The following is a 21065-nucleotide window of genomic DNA, read 5'->3' on the forward strand; positions in this document are numbered from 1 at the left end:
AAGACACAGATGCAATTAGATTTCAAAATTGTGTTATTGACAATAAAATTTGAATCCAAGAAATATGAACAGCCGTATTTACAAGTGATCTTTTCTTAACTTTAACATCACTATACAGTTCTGTAGAAACAGAAATTGAAAGAATTGTTATCAAGTACATTAATTTCTTTTTGTTTTTTGTTTTTTTCTGAAAAACGTTTGAATCTACCCATCTAATTATTATACAGTTCTTTAATAAACGGGAAAGCGAACAAAATGCCTGGAATCTTTTTTTTTTTTTTTTGGTTTGTTTGTTTGTTTTTAATTTTTTAGAAATCGTAAACTATAATACTGTCAATTCCCATCTGCAATAGCTTTGAATGATATAAAAAGTCCTTTTTCAACTATCGTTAAAAATTGACGAAGACCATATTTTCATCTTAAATAAAGTATTCTTCGAATACAACTAAATTTCATAAATAACAAAAACATGCACACAAGAACAAACTCGTCACCATTATCAACGCAGCACTTCATCAACTGTTAAGCAGATTGCTGCTGGTAAGACGCAACATTCCTTTGAGCATCAAGTCAAGTGTGGTTCCTTCAACGAATAACAGTCAGTCTTCCAACAGAACTTTAAAATAGCTGTGAGTGCATCGACTTTTTCCCTTTTTCCTGCACAACAACGCAACGTGATAATTGGTTCCTGCTTGAGGCAAGTTTAGCCAAGCAACAAAATCACTGGATAGCCGAGGGGTTTTGAGTGTTCCTTTGGGACGTTCTTCCCTTGGGGGGGTGTACTGAGTGTGTCGACATATTGGGCTGGTACGACTGCCTGGTAGATAGACACTCCATATCCGAGACGGTTTGAGTGTTCCAGTGGCACTTTTATCCCCTTGGTTGGCTGTACAGAGGGTGCCGACATATTGGGCAGGTGCGACTGTAAGCACAAACAATAGACACTTCAATAATAATACTCTTTGAAATGTTTTTGTTTTTCTGACAGCAAATGTGAAATTTTAATAATTTATTCTTCCGGTTCCTCTTTTCATTTTAGAGTTGTTTCAACCCTGGCCCCGGTTGTTCAAAGAGCGGATAGCGATATCCAGTGGATAAAACGCTCTCCAGCGTAAAAAAATGTACTCCAACCAATACATTTTATCCGCTGGATAAAGTTATCCACTCTTCAAACAACTGGTTGTCTGTACTTACATGCCATTTTGGATCATGGCGATGGCACATTCCCGATGAACCTTGTGTGAGCACGGCAATATCTGGCACCCACTGAATGCATCCTAGGAAGAGCATCAATACAAACATTAATGACCGCAAGCAAGTACTTCAGGCATGCAATCAATTGTCAATCCCTTGTATGGAAAAAGGCCGGGGTTGTACATTTTACCACTAAACTTTGCAAACTTAACACACCCAATAGGCACAAAGAAAGCCATAATTTGTGCAAAATTCGTCCCACACTTACAACATTGTGCATGCTAGATTTGATTTTTTTTGAAGTTTTCTGTACGTTTTTAGGGTTTTCATTTCACGAAGAATTATGGGTAAATATATCAGCCGCCATCTTGTTTGGTACAGTGGATTTGGCTTATGACATTTGTGGTACAATACTTGATGATATTTTTGATTCCCATCACATGTCAGCTTGATGATGTATTGAGAAAGTAAGAAGAAGCAAGATGTTGATCTAATGATGCAGTGTCATTGCTGTAGCAAGCAAGATAACATTGCATTCATGACTTTTTATTTAATTTGGTCTTTATTCTCACCAGTTGCGAACTGTGTTATGTATTTATATTGTAAATCAAAGTTAGATGTCAATCATTAATGTACTGCACAGACTTCATCATAAGGTTACTTATTTCAGCAAAATCAATTGCAAAACTGCAGACTTAGAATGTTGCAAGTGAAGATTAAATTCACCAAGGAAGTTATAAGAAGTGAGAATATTGCCAATGGGCCACTGACTTAGCTAAAATAGAACTTTACTTAAAACGTCCTAATTTCACAATTGAGAGCTACAGTTAATCAAAAAGCTCACCTCCAAGCAAATACAACATTCATCGTGACCTGAATCAGGCCTGCACTTGTGATTCCCCTCCAGCCTCTTATCCAAACACACATTACACACTTCACAATGGAATGATTTGTCCTTGTGAATTCTGGTGATGATATAACAAAACACACTTAGCAACGACACATGATGCATCGGTGGGTATGTGCCGAAAAGGTAGCAAGAATCTCCTTGGCAGCAAGGTCTCCATGGCAACCCAACCACAGCCCACCTCCAGGCACGTGTCAACACAGCATGGAGATAACAGTGTTGTAACAAGGTGGTCTCCATGGCAACCCAGCCACAGCCCACCTCCAGGCACCTGTTAACACAGCACGGAGAAAACAGTGTGTGGAAAAATATACTAGAGACAAAAGAGCAAAGAAAAAGAGGCCTGGGAGGGGCAATTTGCAACTTCACCTCTTGCAAGTCACAAATAGAGCATTTTTCACACAACAATATTTCCCGGTTGACTCACCTGCATATTCCACATTTTTCACAGTGGTAAGGATTCTTATCCACACTTGTGAAATGTTTGCAGATGGAGCAAAAATAGGCAGACATCTTCCCCTCACACTTTGCACACTTCCCACTGTTTTCATCAATCTGCAACAGTGACAACAAAAATTGCTCATATTTGACTCCCAAAGTTTCAATTTAGTGCTAGAAAATCAAAACTAGCAAGGGTTTACACTGTAACATCCAAGATCAATTTCTTAACTTAATCACTTAAAAAAGTTTTTATTGACGCAGTATAAGTTCATTTCTCATGTTCAGTTCAAATTCATTAATAATATTCATGAAGACAAAACAATTGCAATCACCATGGTGAACTTGGAGGTTTACAAATGTCTTTTTAATTATCACAAAAATTGGTGAATATGCTTTGAATTTCTCCAAGAATTGTAAAAAGTTGGAGAAAAAAATTATTAAAAAAATCACTTTTAGTGAAGAGCACTAATTGGCAATACTTTCCAGACTGAATTGGAATTTAGAATTATTGGTTTTTGTGGAGAGGGGAAAACCGTAGTACCCGGAGAAAAACCTCTTGGAGCAAGGACAAGAACCAACAACAAACTCAACCCACATAATTATGATGCCAAGTCCGGGAATCAAACCCGGGCCACATTGGTGGGAGGCAAGTGTCTCACCACTGCGCCATTCCTGCCCCCAACCCCCCCCCCCCCCCTCCCCAAGCTATGTTAAACAATTGAAGAATGCAAAAACACAAATAGTTGGTTTTAAAATATTATCACCCTTTCTCTGTGTTTGGAAATCAAATGAAACCCTCTTCCTTGTGTTCAATGTATTACATGAAAGTAAGCTGTTAGAAGGTACCGGTATGATCAGTGGGCATAAAAACAGGGATGTCAGTTGAGAGAAACTGTTCCTACAACTTATTCTCACTAGTGTTTTGTCAGTTTCTATATATTGTCAGTTTAAATAGCCCGCCTAGAATAGCTCTGCCAACTGCGGGCTACAAAGGCCTTTTTTCAGTTTGTAAAAATAAAGTTAATGTGGTTGTTGTTAATGTTGTTGTTGTTGTTGTTGTTAAAACTAGTGTGTCTCAACCTTAAGGCATTACAACTTTAACAATGTTCCTCAAGATGGTCCACTTACGATCTACATCAAAATAATGATCATTTAAAACAACAAGTAATAAACAATCCAAGCTTTGTTTTCTAAGGTAGCCATGCAAATGTTGAAATGTTTGTATAGAACTACTGATGTGAGAAATAGGAAACATGATTTAATTTCCAGCCAAAAAAAAAACAAAAAAAAAAACAGCATTTACAGACATAATATTTTTGTCTCTGTTAAGTAATGTCCACCATAAATCCAAATTAAGTGCTACAGTATAAAAATACTTCTAATACCTCCTGTTCATGCTGACAATGAGAACACTTGAGGTGCGTCGCATGGCAAGCCTTAGCCTCTTCATTATCACATGCTCTGGAATTGTTGTGGCAGCGATGGCATGGATAGAATTGTGTGCAGCAAGGGAATCGCACTCTACAATGTCGTTGATAATGTTCACATAGCCACTGTGAGCGTGCCGTAATTGCCTCCTGCTGCTGTGGCCACCTCTCAGCTTCTTGCAGTTCCCTTTCTTCTCTTTCCCTTCTTTCTCTTTCCCTCTGTTCCCTTATCATCTGTTCTTTTCTTTCTATCTCTCTTCCAAACTGTTCACGTTCCTCCCTTTCCCTAAGCACTCGTTCAACCAGGGCACAGGCTTCCGAAACTCGTTGTTCTAGGGCAAGCAAGGAATTGTCTGTGGACTCAACAGAGTCAGTACCAAAGTCTCTGTTTAAAATAGTAGCTCCAGAGTTCTCATTGTTGGCACCACTGCAATAAGGTGCAAGGCTACTCTCTGCATTACCACCAGCAGCTCCCTGGTCATCAAATTCATTATTGTCATTATCATTATTGTGTACAGTTAATGTACTACTATTACTACCTGTGCAGGCTAGAGCAGGCCAACTTGTTGTAGTGGACACTACCACAGAACTAGAACCAATGCACGTGGAAACTGAAGACGGAGCAGGCAAACCAGAATTGCCTACATCAACAAGGCCGGTATTTCCTGCAGAAGCACTTGCTGTTTGAGCATTGTTTGACTGGTTTCCTAAAGTGAAGCTTGCATTCTGAGTTGTTTCCCTCATGTCCTGCCTAGGTGTAACTGTTGAAGCATTGTCACTAAAAACAGTAGATTGTTGTGTACTATACGCAGGAGGTCCCGGTTGGTACCCTACAGCACCCATCCAAGGGTAGTTAGGAAAACCTGAACCACTCATTCCTGAAAAAACAGGTCGATTTCCAAGGTTTGACGAAGCAAGTCCTAGACGCTGCTCATATGGTAAATAAGAATCTCTGCTAAAATGTTCCACTCCTGTGAACGTACTACCATTATTTACAAAGTTGCTTTGGAGTGAATAACTGTTTGGTATTTTTAAACCATTGTTTGATGAATAATTTCCATGAAAAGAAACATTATTTCCTACTAAATGGCTGGGTAAAGGTGCTGTTGCAACTCCACTGTTACCATTCAAGTATTCATTAAAAGGAAAACCACCTAGCAAGCCAATTCTTCCAAACCCATTGTTTGGTCCATGTAAAGAAGGATTTTCTAACCTGCTATATGGATCAGTCCCTGATGTATACTGGCAAGCCCCTAAATATGGCTTGGCTTTGTTATATTCTGATGAGTTTATCATGCCATCAATACAAGAAGCACCCTGCAGAGGAGTGTCATTGAACAAGGAAATATCTGCATCATCTCGGTAAAGACTTTCATGAAGGGCTTTGTCTTGTGAGTGTCTTGCTAAGAAATCACCAGTTAAACCATCAGACACTGCAGGACTGACAATCTCTTGTGGCGCTGGGTCAGGTGGTGGGCATTGCATTTGGACCCGTTTTGGTCTAGCACCTAGACGTTCCCAGTCTGTAGAAGAAGCACTGGATACACCAACTGAATGTCTTTCTATGGCTGATTGGTCATGTCCAAATGAGCCTGTCCCACTGGCTTGATCAAAAACAAAGCCATCACCAAGAGCACAAGTCCTTGTGTCAGTCACTCCATCACATAAATCTACAGGCTGTTCCTCCCTTTCCTCATTCTTAGCTGCAGATGCTCCAACTTCATCAAGATCTCCATTTTCAGACACATTATCTGCATGAACTGACTTTCTGACAATCTCTTCATCACTGTTTGTTGGATTAAGACCACTTTCACTAGTTGCTGCTGCAGAAAGAGAATCGCTTGATGTTAAGCTTGATGAACTGTAAGGAGACCCTTGTGAAGTGCAGTTGGAAAGAGTAGTCTGAGAAGACCTCACCAACGAATCAGATGAATTTACAGTACTGCTGCAACTGGAATTTGACATGGGACTTGCATCAGAAGAATCAGGGCACTGCTCTCCAGCATGAAGAGCGTTTTGCAAGGATAAACATTCATTGCTTGAGTTGACATGTCCTGCAGACATTTCATGATCCGTCACATCAGAGCTCCCAGATGATGAACCTGATGCATTCAAGTTATGCTTAAAGTCTCTTTGCTCTGGTCTTGACACCACATCACCTCCTTCGCTGCGTGTGGAAACATGTGAAGTTCTATTGGTTGTCAATGGCCGTTTCTCTCGTCCTCCAGGTAGTTCATCTGTGGATGGCAATGATGCTTGTGGCTCTGTGAGATGTTCTGATCCTTGAAGAAATTAACCAACAAGAAAGTAAGTCATTACGAAATCGCGCCCATTGAAACACGTCGCCCGATAAAAGTGGGGTACCATGATGCTTTGCGAGCATTACAAAGCGTGCCGCTGGTGGCGGTATCTTTTGTCTCGCAGCATGAATCCTCAAGAGTGTTCGTTTATTTGTTTGCACAAGAAGAGGGAGTTTACGTAAGGAAACGGTAGCAGGGCCCTTTAAAAGGAACGTATTAAAGTTCTAACATCGAATGTGGTTGATTTGGAATCCTTTAAATCAAAATTTTTGCTTGGAATCGCAGTATATTGCCGTAAAAACACGCTTCGTTGATTGAAAATTACATTTGCTTGATTCCGCCGTGCCACTCGATTATGCAAATTACTTTCAATTCACTGGAGACAGTGATTATCTGTTTCCTCCCTTTTTATCGCAATGATAGCATACATAATGCCCATTCTTATTGGGAACTGTCGTTTGTCATCGAATAACCTAAAAATCATCGCTTCCTTGATAACGCGGGGCAATTTTTTATTTATTTTAGTTTAGTCACGCAACTTCTGCTGATAAACTTCGCCTTTCGTTTTTTTGTGTTGCGTTATTTTTCTATTGTGTTTCAATGAATAGATGCGTTCCGCGAATTGTCACTTTAACAATACCATACACAAAAGACTGCTGTGATTGACGTCCAAAATGAAGCCCATTTGCATTTTACGAGCGACGTGTTTCAATGGGCGCGATTTCGTAATGTCAAACAGTTGTGACAATAATTATTACTGTGTATTATTAACTGGATTAAAGCAAGCAAATCCACGGAAGAAAGAACCAATATATATATAACAACTGTTACAGTATTGATTAACCTGTATGAACAAATTCAGATTACCACTGGATCAACTTGTAAAACAGAATGATAGTTTTGAAAAATAATAGTTTTTACACAATCAATGTATTGTCAATTCTAAATCCATCTATGGGAAGTTCTTGGGCCCCCTTCCTTCCTCTCAAATCTCCCACTGGGTGCTCATAGGGCAATTTCTAAACTTTTTCTATCTGTTAATGGTATACAGGGTACAGTGCAGCTCAGAAATAAGCGAACTTTGCATACGCGTACCATACGCAAGTGATACGCGTATGCGTATGCTGCTATACGCGTATGTTGTCATAGGCGTATGTCCTGCCTTTGTTATTCATTGCCATACCTTTGCTTTATGTGGCATTGTCTTGCACAACAACAGAAACGGTAAAGTAAAAGCGACAGCCTGCAGCATGAAATTCGAATAATGACGATCGCCAGGACTATAATAGAACGCGTTTAGAACCTCGCTTTGACAAACTTGAATACAAGGTGTCGTATTTCGAAGCTTGCTCGCTTCGGAAACTCAACGATAAAAAACCTTATTATCGACATGCTCTTTTTTTGTCAGTTTGATTCTTCGAGAAAAGAAAAATAGTTTATCGAAATAATATTACTTGCTGGACGAGCGTTAACAACAAACTTCGCGTCCGCTTTGTCGCTACTGGCAGAACAAGCTCGAAGGTCAAGAACACGGCGGCTGTCGTATTTCGAAACTTATCGCTTTACAAGAGATGATTTGACAACCAGTCGATTAATTTTTCTTTTGCTAAAATGTATTTGGTAAGAAAATAATTTTTAGCTCGCTCGTCTGCACTACCTGTGGAAACAGCGCTTAACAGTCTAAACAAGCATGATCATAAATATCGTAACATGTATCGACAATGAAATTTGCTCCTTCAAATGGTTCTGAAATACAATTAGACACTCTTGTTATCATAATTCTGAATAAAGTTTAATTCAAGAACCTTTTAGGTTATATTATACTTTACAGTATATACGCCACTTTGAGGTTGAGCAAGGGACCGGGTCGAGTTGCAAATTTTATCTAATTTATAAATTGACACTACCATATAAAAGATCACGCAAAGATTAGTCATTTGACTGAGTCTGGTGTTGTTTAGTTGAATAACGACCAAGTTATGGACCTTGAAACATGGTTCCAAATCCATACAAAAGTCTCTAATTTTGTGACGGCGTCCCCAAAACCATACAAATTCTTAAAAAGTTGCTCATTTTTGCTACCCCTGTAAAATCCTGTCAGATAGTTACCATTCCAAAGAAACTGAGTTGAAAATTCCTACGTTTATTAATTTTTTAAGTATATCACAGAAATAAGAAAAATTTTGAGAGTTTATATGTCTTCTCAAAATTAGAGACATTTGTATGGATTTGGAACCATGTTTCAAGGTCCATAACTTGGTTGTGATTCAACTAAACAGTACCAAACTTGGTCAAACGACTAATCTTAAAGAGGTCTTTTATATGGTGGTGTCAATTTATAAATTGAATAAAATTTGCAACTTGACCCAGTCCCCTGCTCAACCTTAAAGTGGCCAATACAGTAACAACTTGTAAACTATAGTCAAATCGCAACTTCTGTGGATGCACCCAGCCAAAATGTCCCAGGTAAGTTTCCAGTTGTCACTTTTAGATTAACAAGTTCTATCATACATATGTACACTGTTCCTTACCATTCTTTGCATCATCCAGAAAAGGCAGTCCAAGTTTCTCGAGAAGATCACAGCGTCGAACTCTTTCAAGCAGCTGCCCAATGTAGGCGCACGGATATTTGCCTCCAGTCTCCAGTTCTTCAAACAGCTCAAAGCCCTCCCTGATTTTGGCAAGCCTGAAACCATCCACCTTGCCTCTGGCCAGAAACTTCATCCGTTTCAGTTCATCTGCTGATAAGGAATCAGAGATTTCTAGAAGTCTGGCTTGCAAAGTGGAACCTAACCAAAAAGAAAAAAAGTAATAATTATATCATTGAGATATCTTTTCTGCCTCCATCTTACAATGGAAAGGGAGAAAGGGAGAAAGGGGGTGTGATGAGATACGAGGGGGCATGGACCTTGCTGGATTTGATCAATGCACAAATGAATTTAACCTGATATTATAATAATTTCATCGGGCATTGCGGCGTATTTTGCGGGCTAAAATGGAAAATTCAGCGGGCTAAAATATATTTTAGCCCGCTGCTCTAAGCCAATGAGAAACAAGAACATAACGTAACCAGCCAATCAGAACTGGAAACCATTCAACTGTTCGCGCCGTTTTCTTGGTTGTTTGACTGGAAGCGCTGCCGTCTGCAAAAAAATTGTTTTGAGCTACAAAATGGCTGAAAAACCTAACGAAGAAGCAAATTCCCAGTAGTTTCAGCTAGCTAGAGAAAAGGACTTACAGAAACTGGTGGGCGATGGTGGAAATAATGCCTGTAGTAGCTCCATGGCCGGCAGCGAGGTGAAGGTAAACAGTTTGTCTTCGTCGAGCGAAAGCACTTGCACAATTAATTTTAACACTTGCAAGTGACCATATCTTCGCTGCTCACAAAATTCTGTTATTTTCCCTTTGAAAACTTAGAAGCAATATTCTCTCGACAAATTTTGCGGTGTTCTGTCGAAGTTTAAAGCTTATGCGACAATGAATATTTTTGTACAATGAAACAACTGTAAAATAAACGCCTACGCGACGCTGGCAGCGTTCAAGATATCTCTTACTGTACTGTCTTTGATTTCTTTTCTGAATGCCCTCTGAAATTATTATAATAGTAATAGAGTTGATGTTCTTGGGCGTAAATATGTTTTTAGCCCTTCTCAGAACTCATTTTTTTAAAATGAGCCTGAGTCGGGCCAAAAACATATTTACGCCCGCGAACATCAACTCTATTGTTATATTAGTGGCAACTACAACATCAAAAGACAAAAAAACAAAAAAAAAAAAAACAAAAAAAAAAAAAATTTACCAGTAAGAACGAGACAGACTAAAATGTTTGAAATCAATGGATAGCCTACAACATCAAACAGGTACTGCTGATCTGTCAAACTACATGTACTTTATGTACAATCATGTAGATAATGTTGAGTTACTTGGCTCTCGTATGCGACCTGCTCCACCAAGAAGCCTTCCATCCATGCTTGTCAAAGTAGAAGATGCATTTCCAGCACATGGTATACTCTGGTCGCTGCCAGATTCCTTGGACAACAGCTGAAGTTTCTGATTGCGTCTTCCTTTGTCCTCAAGAAACAGATATCTTCCGAGTTCAGCTTGAAGCTGCTGTATCTCTGCCTCCCTCTTCTTCAACTGTTCCTCCAACTGGTTTACTTGTTCTTGAAATTCATGGATTTGATGCTGGAATGTTGCATGCTCATTCTCTAAGCTCAGCAAGGTAGGTCCACCACACTCATTCAAGAGAGTTCCTACACCAATGCTCTCTGAAACCAAGGACGATGATGTTGAGACCTGTGTAACACTCTCACAAGCTGCACTCTGCTTTGGATTTACCCACACAGTATGATTTTGTGCAGACTGGAGTTCCCTGCAATGCACAACTTGAGAGTCCACATCACCAGCTGCATGTGTACCACTATTATGATCAAATTTACTTGGCAGCTCTTTATTGCTCATTTCAGTCCACAAATGATAGCAACCTTCAAAATGATCTGGGTCCTTTGCTTCTGGATAAGGATTGCCTTCTCCTGCAGTTAAACCCTCCTTTAAACTTGACAAATTCAATCCATCTGAGAATGACAAGGTCTTCTCTGTAAACTCCTCAAGACGTCCACTGCACTCAGCAGCACATGAAGATGAATTCTCCAACAACTGTTTACTACAAGTGACTTCCTCTGTTTCTTTCTGTTCAGTATGTGGCAGCAAATTTTTTTCCATCAGTTTACTGTCAGAAGATAAGCTGTCAGATGACAACTTGTTTGGCATGAATGGAGTATGTTCAAAGTTTGTAGAAGGGCTTGCAGGCAGCGAGTTCAGGGAGGAAGCAGAGCTAGCTGAAAGGAATGGATGACTGCGATCAAGTTGAATGCTGCTGTCAGAACTGAGATAAGGAGATGAAAATACTGCATTGCTATTTAATATGTCTTCCTCCGGTATGACATGTCTGTTGCTCAACAAGCAATCAAGGAGGCACAAGCAAAAATCCACATCTGAATGGACCTTGTCTCTGCCACAACTAACAGGGGGCACTTCTTCAGGAACCTATGAGAAAATATCAAGAATGGTTTCATTCATTCATTATAATGAGGATACCAATGTCATAGGAGTGTTTTGCAGAAGGGTTTGTGAGATTCACATATCAAACATAAAATGATGCACTAAAAATTATGTCACTAAAACATAGATAAATACATAAAAATGCCCAGGTTACTCAGGGTTGGGGTGTGAATTGAAAAGTAGACAGAAAAATCTGCAAAATGGATGGATGATGCAGTCTGATTCTAACTAGAATCAAACTATATCGGTTTCAAACAAGGGGTGCCAAATTCAGCTGCACTAGTTTGACATCAGGGGTGCATTGCCTTGCTTAATGTGGCTAAATGAAATTTAGGCTAAGTTGAGCTTGAATCAATGCGGCTCAGCAGTCTTCCCATGCACTGGTCACAGGGGCGGCCCGGAAGATCTAGCAGGGACACTCTGTGACACGTTCATGCAGTTGTTTCCGTTGCTTTGCTCGCCCAAAGGTCATTCACTGTTTGCAATTGCTTGGCTGCAGTTTGCTGTCTGTCTGCTGCTGTGATTTTGCTTTGAGTTTAATGGGGTGTTATTTAAATCCCTACTACTGTAGTTCATAATGCAACTACAAAATATTAATAGCCTGCTGGGCAAGCAACGTTTTAATCAGGAACGGCAACCAAGAACTTTTTTTTTAAATACATTGTATACTTCAAAAGTTGGCTTCTGTTTTCCAACATCATTTTTGGGCTTTTATGACTGACAAGAAAAAATTAGGCAGGGCCCTTAGCTTACTTCCTGGCAATCATCTTTGCTTTACAGGAGCACAAGATGTAAAAACAGACAAATGACACTTTTTGGATCATTTCCTTATGCAGTTCTGAAAAAACTTCTACGTCTGTAGCTTGTCACTCATTCGGGGATACAAATAGGTACTACAAAGGGAAAGCCATGACAAGTCAACTTTAAGAACAATCTAATTATATCATTAAAAAAATAACTAAATGTACCCAATTGCAAAAGGCCTCTACAGATTGGTTGCTTTCCAAGCCTGATTCTGAGTCTCCATTACTTGCACAGCTTGGTGAATCCACAGTTTCTGATGCAGCACTGGGGTATGACATCTCAGGTTTCACATCCAAGCTACTGTTGCTGCTTGCAGATTCTTTGTAGCTATCAACTCTGACACCATCACAGAACATCTTTACAGAGGTTTCAAAGTTCACCGGGACAACTTCACACAATGTCTTCATTGCATTCTCAAGATAATTTTGTACTGAGAAACAAATGCAGTTTGACTGTGATTCCTTCAAAGTGCAGCATTTCACAGTAAGGAGAGGTAATTCACTGTCCACAACAATAGATAAAGAGGAAGGCCTAAGCTCTTGTAAAGATGAAAAGGCAATGTTCTTTAAAGTGGGTGCACTAGAAATCTCAACAACTTGCAGCTTTTTCAAAATTGATTCTTCACGTAAACTTGAGATTAAATGATCAAAAGCGAATTCAGCTACACGCCTGTTACAAAATTTATAGTAAAAGTATGAGACATGTACTGAAGGTTCAGGCAGGAAAGATGACCAAGATGTCAAACAGTTAGAGTCTTCAGTCTTTTTATGTGACTCAGACTTGGTCAACTTCAGCTCCGTCAAAAGAGGGATAAGGTCAATCTGCATGCACAGGGAGAAATCTTCTAGTTCTTCTGGTATGGTTAGTTCCAAGCAAAAGTCTTTCCCTTCATCATAGACTTTCCTGAACTTGGGTTGCAAAAAGAGTGTGGTAACACTGTCACGTAAGGTAAGTTCTAAATGCTTCAACTCTTTCATCTCAAGAACACTACATGAACTCCTCCAAAACAGAACACAAGATGACTTCACTGAACTTGACAACATCAACAAATTGGAATCATTGCCATTATCCATACACTGTGAAGGTTTGAGGTTTGGGTCCAAGGAAATAATACAGTACACGATCTTGTCATAGCATACTGTATATGAAAAACAATAAACACTGTGGCCTGCAAAATTCCATCTTTCTTGTAAATCCGTTTTACTCTCTTCCAAACAGCTTAACAAGGCATAAAGATACTTCTGCCTGTCACTGCCTTTCTTCATGTTTACCAGACTAACAAGAGAAACAATTTTGGCGGTATGATAAGGGCAGCTCCCAAAAGCATGACCAACACTGCCTTGAATGAACATGTTACTGACTTCAGGGACAACGCAATTTAACTGGGATTTTCTCCTGCCGGATTCACTGGGGAAGGATTCCTGGTTTTGTGCATCAACAAAATACTGTTCAGCTTCTTTGTTCTTGCCCAAGGAGAGCTGCAGCTCCCCAAGCAAATACTGGCAAAACACAACATCAGGATGATCTTGTCTTAATCCAAGGTTTAAGAAAATATCAATGGCATTTTTCATTTTACCAGCAGCTTCACCTCGGAATTTGTGAACCTTTTGTAAGATTTGTGCAGACTGAATGTATCCACTAGCTGTCTTAGGGGAGATTTCACCACAAGCTTCTATAAAAAGATTGATAGCCTTTGACGAGGTTTCTCTGGCACACTGCACCTTTCCATCTCTAATGTACAAATCAGCAAACTTCAACATAATTTCTGCTTCTTCTACATGCTGATGATTTATGTTCCTGAACACAGTAAGTGCTTCCTTCAGGTGTTTAGTAGCATCCATGGTGCTGTCCTTTAATTCTGCACAGCTGGCACCCAGGAGCTTCCTGCAAAATGCAACTACATGGTGGCTTCTTCCAAAGTAACTGACCAAGATCTTTTCTGCCTGTTTCAGAGCACTCTTAGCCTCACTGAACTTTTGAGAGCCAAATTTGAAGCGACCAATTTGAAACAGCATCACTCCATAAAGGGGGTACTTGCTGTCTCGAACCAACAGGAATGCACCTTCCAACTTCTCCAGTAACTTGAATGCTTCATCAGGATGACCAGCCTTGCGGTTAATCCTTGCTGTAATCATACCTGTTCTCAAGAAATCAACACTCAGCAACTCTTTATCTGGTCTTTCCATCAATGCCAACAAATAAGAGGTAAAGTCTTCGAGTTCTTTTCCATCAATTTTCTCACCATTTTGCTCTTTAAGCTGGATTTTCATCAACCTTTTTGTTAAGTCGACTTCACACGCTTCGCTAGCACTACTAATGTCATACGGTACAACAATGCTCAAAATCTTGCGAAACTTTTCATAGTTTCCTAATTCTTCCAATAAATCAGCAACCCTTCTCAAAACCTTTATTGGCAGCAAAACATCTTGCGTTGTTCTCATAGAAATGTCATGACACAAGTCAGCTGCATGATCACAGAAGTGCCGCGCCTCTTTATACTCTCCCAGGACCTTACAAAGAGCTGCTAAGTTCAAAGTGACAATGGCATTGTTAAGATGGTCGTGCTCATGTTCAAAACAACTCTTGGCTTTGCAAAAGAACTCATAACTCTTCACATACTCTGCCTTTTCACTAAACATCACTCCAAGGATATTCATCAGAAAGCCAGCATTAGGAGCATGTTGATAAGTATTAACTGCAATATTGCGTATTTCTTCCAAACATTCCATGTTTCCTTTCACAAAAGCAAAAGCACTCATGGCATAAAGGCAGTTAATTGGGTTGAAACTTGCATCATTAAGGCAAGGACTTTCACGGACAATGAATTCGTACTGGTTTTCACTCCAAGGTTTTATTATTTTCAGATCTGAACAACGAAGAATGAAATAAAAGAACTTTTCATTCTTTTTTGCATCATCTTGGTTAATGCTAGCTCCTTTTGAAATCTGCTTTTTGACAAATCCTTGGTCTTCATGTGAGGGAGGGAAAACATCCCTGTACTTGTTTAAGAGGGAGGACAACACGTCCATCATGATGAATGGCCAACCACAATTTATCTGCAGGTAAGAGGAAGTACTCAAAGTTAACAAGGACTGACATACTAACAAAACTAGATACAATAAAAATTAACATTTACTAACACTCTTTTGTGTTCTCACCAATTCTCAAGTATGAAATCAATTTTCCTTACACAACACCCTAAATTCTGATACCCCACAATTAATACAAGTCAGAAGTACTTAAAACTGAAAACTGTTCAAAACAATAATTGTTGTTGTACCATTATTGCAGCAGAACTGAAATTACACTTTTACTGAATAGCTCTAGGGTGTATAATTATAATAAGTAGAGAAGTCTTAAGTGGGTAACATCAGTTGATTCTCATCTCATACATACTGTATTTACTCAAATAAGCACCGCAGCGCTTATTTAATTTTTTGGGTCTCTTCTGCAGTGCTTATTCGAGGGTGGCACCTATTCGAAGGCGGCGCTTATTTAAAAGGCCCATACCACAAAGACAAAACATTTTCATTGTATAAATTAATTTACTTCATGAGTACAGCAAACGATGACAATCTCCTTACTGCAACAGTTTCAAGGAAGAGAAAGAGAGAGGTTGGGCTTGTCGTACCGGCGAAGTTTACAGCCTACACGCAAAAACTGAAAAACGCGAACATTTTTTAGAGAGAACTAAATAAAATAGCATCAAGATATACTCACTACGAACCGAAAAACATCACTTCTGATGAAAATAAATTCCCATTGCTGGCTTAGAATTGCATTGCAGGGATTACAGTGTATTTTTATTATTTTATGGAAATACTCGAATAAGCGTCACACAAGCTGCGGTGTTTATTCGAGGGCGGCGCTTATTAACCAGTCTGCTCCGTGTGCGGCGCTTAATCGAGAGTGTCGCTTATTCAGGGGCGGCACTTATTCGAATAAATACCGTAATTATGTAAAGTGTATTTTTTTAAAACTTTATATTTGATAAGCTTGGTAAAATGTACTTTGACTTGCATAATTATCCAAGCACAGTGCAAACATATCTTCTTCAAAAAATGACTGATAAAAAGAAATCTCCACCCACATGTTATAACTAAACAGTAACTATCCGTCCAACATGAAAATCCCCTTTAAATCTTTCAGCAGCTTTTTCGAGTTGTAAGAAGAGAGCCTAAAATGCAGCTCGCATGAATCAATCAGAAAATGTTAATTCAAGTCATGATATACATGTTACAATTAAGAGCAGCAACAGAGCCCTATCATTTATACCTGTAAATCTGTAATGCCCAGGTGACTTATTAGTGGAATCATGTCTCCATATCACAGCCAGATAGACATGTACACCAATTAAGTACAGTATGCACACAATAATGAAACCAATGAAATATGGCACGTAAACCACTCCCATTGTGCAATGGATTAACAGGAGAACAAAGGAATTGAGGTTGAAGATCTTACATTTCTCTACTCTTCAGTACTGGGAATCACGAAAACTACATGTGCAGCAGTAGCCTTTGAACTACAGTTAAACCACTTTGCAGGCCAATCAGCTTAAGTGACCCGAACAAACATAGCTTAGAAAACTATCTGCCAAGTACAAGTCTGACAATCAATGCCTGACCGACATGGATACTATACAATCATGTACGCTGCACAAAACAAATGTGCATAGGTCACAAAAATATATAGAAAGAAAATAGAAGGAAGCTAAGTTAAATGGAGGAAAGGACACTACCCAAACAATTTAGGGTCATAGCTAATTGTAACCAAAGCAAGAGCCTATTGTCATTGAGATTAATTAAGACAATATTATTTGAACAAACACCTCCTTAGAATGTATTGTTCTTCACAGTACTGAAAAAACACAAGTGGGAGATGTTAAAAGGTCTCCACTTGAACAAAGAGTAATACATTTTGGCATGCAACTACACATTACAGTGTTTGTGTATCAATCTTTGCTTTTTGCTAACTTTCTATGATTACACTGTTTACTGCTAGGGAGAAAAAGCTTTCATTTTTTTTTCTCTGAATCAAATGTTAAGCAGCCTACTTGAAGTCTTTATTCATAAAATGGTGAAGAAGAAGACGCAAATTAATTTATTAGGGAAAACTTGTTATAAAAGGACTACTATAATGAGAGCTTACATTCCTTGAAAAAGTAAAACAAGCACAGGCATTGTAACTATTCCACCATGTACATGTAGATAATGCAATGTGTGGTACTTGCAAGGAAACGATAAAAAATGATTCATAATAGTTATTTGTTGCATGGTAAACATATTAACACTGTACTGCTTCAGCAATTTTTTAAAGCATGTGCTGTACTTCAAAATCCAACACAAAGATCCCTGCATGGAAAGCAACCTTACCGTTAAAAAATAGCCAACAGGGTATACATTTAAACCCACTATATATACAACAATGTACAGACATTTTAACCCAAATGTCAATGTTTTGAAAATAATCAGTATCTGCTATGACAAATCTTAGAAGGGGACTGAGTACACATTTCCTTTTGAAACTTTATCAGAAGAATTCTGTGATAATAGAAGAGAATTTATTGATCAAGGAAAACCAAATACAGGAGAACCTAAATTTGGTATTAAAAAAAATGTGACAACGTAACAGGACAAGACTGGCCATGGAAGCCTGTAGTCAATTAAATATAGCTGTTTGGGAAGAAAAGTTTGTCAAAATCAGTTAATTAATAATAAACACATTTAAAGAAAAGTTAAACTTGAATTTTGCTCATCTAGATTTCATATTATATAAAAAAGATCCATTTAAGCAGCATAATAATCTGTGTACATGGCAAATGATATATATTATGTATATATGCAAGAATAAAAAATTCTGTATGTTGGAACTCAAATAAATTACAGATAATTTCAAAGCCTTAGTCTCTGTTTACTCAGGATGAGTTGGCATAAAATAAACGTTGCTTTGATTGAATCACTTAACAACATTACCAAGATGTGCACTGAGGTAATTGTTTTACACCAAGAAAATCCTGTCACCTTTCTCTTAAGGGATTCAGGAGAAACAGCCTTTTTTCTCTGAGATCGTTCCTGCTATAATTTTAAACACCTTTAAAGAGATAATTTTTAACACCAATGTTAAACACCGTTAAAGAGATACTTAAAACAGCTACATGTACCTGAGGCATTTTAATGGTTTCTATAACCGTTAAAAACAGATAGGTGAAACATTTAACCGTTTAAACATAGCTCAGACCGTTAAACCGTTGACCAAAGTCCAAAAACGGATGGGTGAGCACATTGAACAGTTACCAAAATCATTAACCGGATAGTTCAGATCACGAAAATTTAACGGTTAACCAACATCCAAAATGGATGAGATGTCGTGTTCATTTGAGCGAAAACTTACAACAACGGATACTATGAAGACAACTACAAGTGACACACACAAGCTATTATTATTAATTTTGTGGTCTTCAGGAACATCTGTTTCAGCCAGAACGTAAACATAAACTGGCTATAATTGGCCACAAGTCTAAAATATTATGAATGGGCACAGGAGTGAAAGAAATAATTATGTGATTTTTCCCTGAAAAGGCTATGTCAAGCTTGGCAAACTCCTGTGATGTTTGGTTGAACTTAAACAAGCTGACTTGCTTGAAGTAAAGCAATTTGAAAGACCTACATCTGTAGACACTATTAAATATTATGTTTAGGGTGTTCCATATATTATCTTCTTCAGGGAAAATCTCTGTTGCCTAAATCTATTTCCCCCGCTCCTGATCTGGAAAACCCTTAACACAGTCTCGTGACATTTAAAACAACAAACACTTTATAATATATTTTAATCAGTCAACTATAATCAGGACCACATGATCTGGAGCTCAGCCAAGCTAACCAAAGGTCACATCATATTATTTTTTTCGTTTAAAAACAACAAAAATTGGAAACAGGAGATAACAGATTAAAATAACAATGGTTCTCCCATCATTTGTATCACAACAGGAAACAGCTGTCACCCTTTTATTAAGCAACAGAGCCTTGGGGGGGGGGGGGGGGGCTTTCCCTTGTTATTGAGCCAAGAGTTATGCTTAGCAAGCACATTTTTATTTAATGACAACTGAATCAGTAGCTCGCTCAATGCACAAGTCAAACATTAATAATTTTTTTCACCCATCTACAATGTACAATTTGACCAGTACAAAATGAGAAAAATCAAGGCCTTAACTCCCACTCATGCCCTTAATTAAAACAGCCAAAAATCATTTTCCTTTAAATGGCAAATAAACAGTACAAAATCGAAAGAACAATAAGCTGAGCATGCTTCAATGTTTTTGCTACCCAAGCACAAGTTCATCAGGCTATAAAAACCACACTGCAAGCACCTGCCTTGGATGAAATTTACTTTCTTTATGTTACATATTGCTTGTAATGCTAAAAGAAAATAATAAAAGTAGAAGTCAATACCTTTTTTTAACTTGAAACACATTTAAAAGCAGTGCAAAAGTATAAAGAACAAAGGGACCTCTTTATTTTGTCTAACAAGGACCAGAGTTCAAATTTGAAGAAAAGATCCAAAATTTAATTTTGCAACCAAAACCAAAACACACCATATAGCTGTACCGAAGCATCATTCGTCACCACAGCTACAGACAATCTGTGTCACATGTGAGCATAATTTTATAGGTTATTAGAATGAATGTTATGAGCAATTATAACAATATAACACATTGCACCCCAGACGTCAGCGTGTAACACTGAACAAAAAATGTCCACAGCAATAGTCGCAACACAGATCTCGCTACAAATTTTTGTTCCTCTTCCCTATATTTGAAAATTTTCATGCTAACTGATGCATCTTTTGGAAATTCTATCTAAGAAATACTGGTCATGTGTCAAATGCAATTGAATTTTTAAGCTAGAACGACATGATACAACTTATAGCCACGCAGGTCATAAAATATTCAAGAAGAGCTCCATTCGAATTTAATTCTATAACTTTTCGCTGTATACCCAAGCACAAGCTGTCAAACAACTTGAGGCTGTGTAACAAAAGCAAGTCTTCTTCCAACTTGTGTTGCAATTTTGTTGCGTTTGTGACAAAGGTCACACAAAATGTTGCTTAGTGTAAAATATGGCTTGAAATGAACCCATCTTGCAGTGTTTTTGTTGCAATAAGAGTTGCATGAAGTAGCATCGAGTCTCACAAGTCCTGTATCATACAACACTTTTCTGCACAACAAAACACTGTTCATTTTAGGCAATATGCATGCTATGCGAACTAATTTTTTGTGCAAATTGTGTCACAAGAAAAATGTCTAAGTACTGTGATTCAGCACTGAACTGCAGACACATGCCAGGCTTCATTGAAAACCAAAAATGATCACAATTCAAGAATTGTGGCCATGTCAGGAGGCATATTTTTTTACACCGTTGAAAAAATCAAGTGACCAGAGTGCCAAAGAATTATATCAGAAAGGTGCTAAAAACAGTTATACAGTAAAGGTTACAGCTTATAAATGACTTTCATAAGGTGTAGCAGAAAGTAGTCATGTACAGTATATACCATCAGTTACGGCAAAAGTTGGGTAACAATACGGTAATTGAAATTTCAACTGAAATTAGCTCCAAATTTCAGCACATTCAAATAAAACTTCAGTTAAATAAGGACAACGTCCAACACTGAAATATTCTGTGAAAGTCGGTTTATAACATTTCTCTTTCACAATGCAAAATAATGAATCATTGGCAATATTGCATGATAGCTTAAGAGAAAAAATAAATAAGAGCTGAGCTAAGGAAACAAGGTCTTTTAAAAAACATGTTACAATTTTAAGTCAGTTGATCCACTACGATGCAAAACATCATCCATCTGAACTAATATAACAAGCTTGCACACAATTCTCGCGTGCATTTAATTAAACGTGCATGCATATCGCATAAACAG

At 38.2% G+C, this 21065-nt stretch overlaps 1 protein-coding gene across 3 annotated transcripts in view; it reads right to left on the reverse strand.

The window, feature by feature from the left end:
• The window catches only part of LOC146460595 (uncharacterized), a 115325-nt gene that overhangs the window by 66514 nt on the left and 27746 nt on the right, over positions 1 to 21065 (reverse strand). For 2 of the 3 annotated variants that reach the window (XM_085088035.1, XM_085088036.1), the window contains 8 exons: positions 12299 to 15190; positions 10193 to 11315; positions 8801 to 9058; positions 3928 to 6251; positions 2529 to 2656; positions 2039 to 2159; positions 1195 to 1277; positions 16 to 922 (listed from right to left, as the gene is read on the reverse strand). In XM_085088035.1, the coding sequence (XP_084944161.1) occupies positions 871 to 922; positions 1195 to 1277; positions 2039 to 2159; positions 2529 to 2656; positions 3928 to 6251; positions 8801 to 9058; positions 10193 to 11315; positions 12299 to 15166 (6957 nt within the window). In that variant the 5' untranslated portion in view covers positions 15167 to 15190 and the 3' untranslated portion in view covers positions 16 to 870. Of the gene's footprint in view, positions 1 to 15; positions 923 to 1194; positions 1278 to 2038; positions 2160 to 2528; positions 2657 to 3927; positions 6252 to 8800; positions 9059 to 10192; positions 11316 to 12298; positions 15191 to 21065 lie in introns of those variants that run through there. The other variant, XR_014857592.1, reaches the window with a different exon arrangement.

The sequence above is a fragment of the Pavona decussata genome, unplaced genomic scaffold, assembly GCF_977016875.1.
Source record: "Pavona decussata unplaced genomic scaffold, jaPavDecu1.1 SCAFFOLD_210, whole genome shotgun sequence".
NCBI lineage: Eukaryota > Metazoa > Cnidaria > Anthozoa > Scleractinia > Agariciidae > Pavona > Pavona decussata.